The sequence below is a fragment of the Aspergillus bombycis genome (assembly GCF_001792695.1).
Source record: "Aspergillus bombycis strain NRRL26010 chromosome Unknown contig00206, whole genome shotgun sequence".
Classification (NCBI taxonomy): domain Eukaryota; kingdom Fungi; phylum Ascomycota; class Eurotiomycetes; order Eurotiales; family Aspergillaceae; genus Aspergillus; species Aspergillus bombycis.
This window is the reverse complement of record NW_019170208.1, coordinates 1-5,729: the sequence shown is the minus strand read 5'-3', so window position 1 is coordinate 5,729 and position 5,729 is coordinate 1. Positions and strand designations below refer to the sequence as shown.

Here is a 5,729-nt window from a genome sequence, read left to right as displayed (position 1 = left end):
ATGAGCGCAGAACCCGACCACACTCATGATAAGAAGAGGGTCCACCTTCAGTATGTCTCAAGTCCTTCACTCTTGCAGTGATTTATGTGCTAACCGAGCCCAAGGGACGCCTCTGGCGCCGAGAAGAAAGAGGTGAAGATTCATCGCAGAAAGAGATTGTGCCGACCATGACACTGACTGATCTCGCCACAGGAACTCGATACCTCGACAGCCATCCTAAAGAAGAAGAAGAAGCCCAACTCATTGATGTATGCTAGCATTCCCCACAACTGCTAACAACGGAGGGGGTACCTTGATGGATGCTAATCAGCGGACTTGCAGTGTGACCGATGCCGTCAACGATGATAACTCCGTTATTGCCCTTTCCAACAACACTATGGAAACCCTCCAGCTCTTCCGCGGTGACACAGTTCTGGTTAAGGGCAAGAAGCGGAAAGACACCGTTCTGATTGTGTTGGCGGATGATGATCTTGATGATGGAAGCGCCCGCATCAACCGTGTGGTGAGGCACAACCTCCGTGTCAAGCACGGCGATGTTATCACTGTTCACCCATGCCCCGATATTAAATATGTAGGTACTCCCAACTACGGCTTAACAGGACGTGCTAGCTGACCACATTCTGGTTTTCTAGGCCAAGCGTATTGCTGTTCTCCCCATCGCAGACACGGTTGAGGGTCTCACCGGCTCCTTGTTCGACGTCTTCCTTGCCCCATACTTCCGCGAAGCCTACAGACCCGTGAGACAGGGCGATCTGTTCACAGTACGAGGAGGTATGAGACAGGTGGAATTCAAGGTCGTTGAGGTGGATCCTCCGGAGTACGGCATTGTTGCACAAGATACCGTCATCCACTGCGAGGGTGAGCCGATCCAGCGCGAGGATGAGGAGGGTAACCTCAACGAGGTCGGTTACGATGACATTGGCGGATGCCGGAAACAGATGGCACAGATCCGTGAATTGGTGGAGCTGCCCCTCCGTCATCCTCAGCTGTTCAAGTCCATTGGTATCAAGCCTCCTCGTGGTATCCTCATGTACGGACCTCCTGGTACTGGTAAGACTCTGATGGCTCGTGCTGTGGCAAACGAGACCGGCGCTTTCTTCTTCCTCATCAACGGTCCCGAGATCATGTCCAAGATGGCTGGTGAGTCTGAATCGAATTTGCGCAAGGCCTTTGAAGAGGCCGAGAAGAACTCCCCCGCTATCATCTTCATTGATGAGATCGATTCTATCGCCCCCAAGCGTGAGAAGACCAATGGTGAAGTTGAGCGCCGTGTTGTTTCCCAGCTCCTGACCCTGATGGACGGCATGAAGGCTCGTTCCAACGTTGTCGTCATGGCCGCCACTAACCGCCCCAACTCTATCGACCCTGCTCTTCGTCGGTTCGGCCGTTTCGATCGTGAGGTCGACATTGGTATCCCCGACCCCACCGGTCGCCTGGAGATTATGCAGATTCACACCAAGAACATGAAGCTCGGAGAGGACGTTGACTTGGAGACTATCGCCGCTGAGACCCATGGTTACGTCGGCTCTGATCTTGCTTCCCTCTGCTCTGAGGCTGCCATGCAACAGATTCGTGAGAAGATGGATCTGATCGATCTGGACGAGGATACCATTGATGCCGAGGTGCTCGACTCCCTTGGTGTCACCATGGAGAACTTCCGTTTTGCCCTTGGTGTCTCCAACCCCTCCGCTCTTCGCGAAGTGGCTGTTGTTGAGGTGCCCAACGTTCGTTGGGAGGACATTGGTGGTCTCGAGGAGGTCAAGCGCGAGCTCATCGAGAGCGTGCAGTACCCCGTGGACCACCCCGAGAAGTACCAAAAGTTTGGTCTTTCGCCTTCTCGAGGTGTGCTGTTCTACGGTCCTCCTGGTACTGGTAAGACCATGCTTGCTAAGGCCGTCGCCAACGAGTGCGCTGCCAACTTCATCTCCGTCAAGGGCCCTGAACTGCTCTCGATGTGGTTCGGTGAGTCCGAGAGCAACATTCGGGATATCTTCGACAAGGCCCGTGCTGCTGCTCCTTGTGTCGTCTTCCTGGACGAGTTAGATTCGATCGCCAAGTCTCGTGGTGGTTCTGTTGGCGATGCTGGTGGTGCCTCTGACCGTGTCGTCAACCAGCTCCTGACCGGTATGTGTAACAGCAGACAATGTATGCGCTTGAATGCATAAGCTAATTTTCACTTTAGAAATGGATGGTATGACCTCCAAGAAGAACGTCTTCGTTATCGGTGCCACAAATAGACCTGAGCAGCTTGATGCTGCCCTTGTCCGTCCTGGTCGTCTGGACACTCTTGTCTACGTTCCCCTGCCCGACCAGGCTTCTCGTGAGGGTATCCTCAAGGCCCAGCTGCGCAAGACCCCTGTCGCAACCGATGTGGACTTGCCCTTCATTGCCAGCAAGACCCACGGATTCTCTGGTGCCGATCTTGGATTCGTTACTCAACGTGCTGTCAAGCTGGCCATCAAGCAGTCTATCACGGCTGATATTGAGCGCCAGAAGCAGCGTGAGGCCAACGGCGAGGATGTCAAGATGGAGGAAGACGAGGAGATCGACGAGGAGGATCCTGTGCCAGAGCTTACGCGTGCGCACTTCGAGGAGGCCATGAAGTCGGCCCGTCGGTCCGTCAGCGACGTGGAAATCCGCCGGTACGAGGCTTTCGCTCAGAGCCTGAAGAACTCGGGCGGCAGCAGCTTCTTCCGCTTCCCCTCTGCGGGCGAGGTCCAGGACAACAACACGTTCGGTGAAGCCGGCAATGACGACAGCCTCTATGACTAAATTGGGTTTTGTGTTTTTCTTTTCAAGTCTTTCTTAGTTATGTATCGGCACTAGTTAGATCTAGCGGGGCTGATGAGGGTATGGACTGCTAGGAATACGATTGGTTTCTGATTCCTTTTGAACAGGGTTTGTCCATCTTTTGTGTCTATCTACGTCTCGCATACTAGATGCCATAATAGTTCTTAGTGGAGAGATGAACTTGACGTTCTAGTTTAATGCATCAATGACTCTTATAGAATCAAGAATGTTCCCGTAATACATGAATGTCCATTGGATTAAAACACTGCCACGGCAAAGGTGGACAAGACCACAAGTTGACGTTGTACATGCACGTCGTCGTGGATATGGTATCAAAATGCAGCAAACTCCCACCCGTTCTAAACACCAATCTCGCCAGAAGTAAATGCCAGGCAAACACCTATGACAAATGATCCGAACAAGAATGCCAAAGCCAGATATACCCTGAAGAACCGAAAAATGGAAAAATAAAAGACCCAAAAAAAGGGAGCAACGAAAGAATAGATGTGACGCCCAAGTTCACTTTACCTGTTTTCCAGGCTTCGGCTTCTTATCCGTCTTCTTAACAGGGCTTGTATCACCATTTTTTAGTGACTGGTCCCCTGTCTTCGACGACTTGGATGGTTTAGTCTTCGTTTCACCACCGCCCTCCTGCTTCCCATCAACAGTGCTATGGTGCGAATCATGGTGTTCTAACAGATCTGAATCGTCATCGAGTACCACCACCTCGCGCAATACCTCTTTGATCGCCCTCACACCTTGCTCAACCACCGCCTCCGGGATCCGCACATCCACTTTCTCAAAGTACCCGTCCGCATCGCCGTTACTACTCTTGTCCTCCTCGTTCACATTGTCCAAGCCTGCTAGCACTGGGTGTTTGCGTCCCTCCGCGGACGCAACCACGGCCTCAACAACATCATCAAATCGCTCGCATCGTCCGCCGCGCAGGAGCTCCTGCGATAGTTTCCGAACCTTTTCCGTCCAGCCCATGCGCTGCAGGGAGCAGAGGAGGGTCGCGTGAAGGTCATCAAGCGCCGTGGTGGAGGCCAGATGCGCGAGGAGGTCCGATTCGAGACTTTCCGACGAGGCTGGGGTTATCCCTGTGCTTTGGGAGGTGGTCATGTTGCCTTTCCTGCGTTCGTTCGTCGGCTCGCTGCTGAATTTATTCCGATCCCTTTATTCCGTTTCTAACCAGTGCCGTTATTGGTCCGGGTACCGTGCGAATCAAGCAAGTGAACAGGAAAACCGTGCGGTGAGGTTGTCGTCGGCGGCGCGTGGACGGCGGCGGGATATAGATTTTCGGTTTCTGCCAATCTAACCACCCCAAGACACTTCTCCTTGTTTCTTTCTCCTTTTGAATTTGCTTCAATAGATCGGGGGAAATCGTCTCCGGGCGCTCCGTTCGTAAACCGAGGTTGCGACTTGTCAGCCTCGAATCCTTTTCGCGATCGGATTGGAATTGCAACGCGGAGAACCTCGGCGGGAGGGACGGAGCGAACGACGGATAGAAGGTCGGTAGGTGGTTGATGCGATCTTTTCGCGATCGCGGCGTCGCTAGCTTCCTTCTACTTTCGGTTTGGTCTGGGTTTGCGCACGTAGGTGATGGAGTAAAAGGATTTGGGACTTACGTTGGATTTGTCTTATGGAGTCCGTGCGAATTGCGCGCGCGTTGAGAATGTGGAGATTTCCTGTCGGCGGCAATTCTCTTTTTGGGGGGGCGTTTGGAAAAATGGAAGTGGAGAGAAACATGAAAGGGAAAGCGCGCCGACTAACAGGGGTTTCTCGTAACGGAGGCGTATGATGACTACATCTTTAATTGCCACTTAGGGTGGAAGAGGTGGGTGTGAACAATAGAACCTAGGGGGCTGTTCTTGGGTTGGATTTGTTCTAGGGTTGTTAATAGGGATTTCTTTCCTAGAATTCAATTGAAGGGATTGATATTTATATCTGGGGTAGGGTGGGAGTGGGCTATCGCTGTGAGTGGGTGTTGTACTTTGCTTTCTAGGTGCGTATTTCTTACTACTATTATCAATTTAGCAGGTAGTGGTGCTCATTTATTGACTATTTATTGTTTCTTCCTGACCTCACGAATGATCTGCTATGGTATATAATACGTAGATAAATCATTATGTCTCAAGTTTGTGGTATGTAGATATTGCTGCAATGGATCATATAACCACATCACGTTGGACGCCCATACCCTAATACTTTAGAATCTACAGTACAATAGTAGTACTCAAATGTTGCCTATGAGAACGGCTATGAATACATCTTCATCATAATTATGAACTGCATTAATATGGCCATCTACTCCGTAAAGACTAGAAAAGTCAATCCAGACTAAAAAAAGGAGTAAGTACTAAGTCCTACTACTTCAGTAGTGCAATGCCCGTCATCGAGTCCCAAGCGCACGGATGCACCACTAATCGGAAAGCTAGGAGAATAAAACAGAACAACGGGCAAGACCTTGTCCGGGTTACTAATGAAACAGAGGTTAAATAGTCCCAAAGTCATTCCATGGGTCAAGTACAGCCACAGGCTAGTGTAACGGCCCTCTTGAACAGGTGTTTGCGTGTTCTCCGCGGATGGCTGGCAGGAGTGCATCGCAAGGGAGGACCTCTTTCCATACCTAAGTGACCTATAGGCGTTGTGTTCGCGCGGGCGAATGAGCACCCAGGGGTTCTGATGTGTAGCTGACGACTGGCGCTTTGAAGGATTGCGTTGGTCCATTGCCCATCAATACCTTTTCAATAGCGTGTACAGCTTCTGATCGCTTCCTTACTCTATTGAAGCTACTATACGTCATGCGGTTCCGGAGTACGCCGTTCAGGATCAATAATGCTTCCGTTCCATTTACTAGTTACAGGGAAGTAGTTCTGCCTAGGAAAAAATTGTAAGACCGGGCTGGAATGGCTATGGAAGATAGTTAACTTTTTTTT

General features: G+C 51.1%; 2 protein-coding genes across 2 annotated transcripts; one reads left to right on the top strand and one right to left on the bottom strand.

Annotated features, from left to right (window-relative positions):
* Nucleotides 1-2,772, top strand: cdc48 (AAA family ATPase CDC48; the record flags this gene model as incomplete). The annotated part of the gene is made up of 6 exons (XM_022539084.1): nt 1-50; nt 105-132; nt 193-248; nt 322-571; nt 633-2,124; nt 2,183-2,772. 6 exons carry the CDS (start codon nt 1-3, stop codon nt 2,770-2,772), a joined length of 2,466 nt encoding a protein of 821 aa, XP_022383151.1.
* Nucleotides 2,773-3,309: 537 nt separating this feature from the next.
* On the bottom strand, nt 3,310-3,912 carry ABOM_011955 (uncharacterized protein; the record flags this gene model as incomplete). Its single annotated transcript, XM_022539083.1, has 1 exon — nt 3,310-3,912. The coding sequence occupies one exon, from the start codon at nt 3,910-3,912 to the stop codon at nt 3,310-3,312; it is 603 nt and encodes a 200-aa protein (XP_022383152.1).
* Between the last annotated feature and the right edge of the window lie 1,817 nt (nt 3,913-5,729).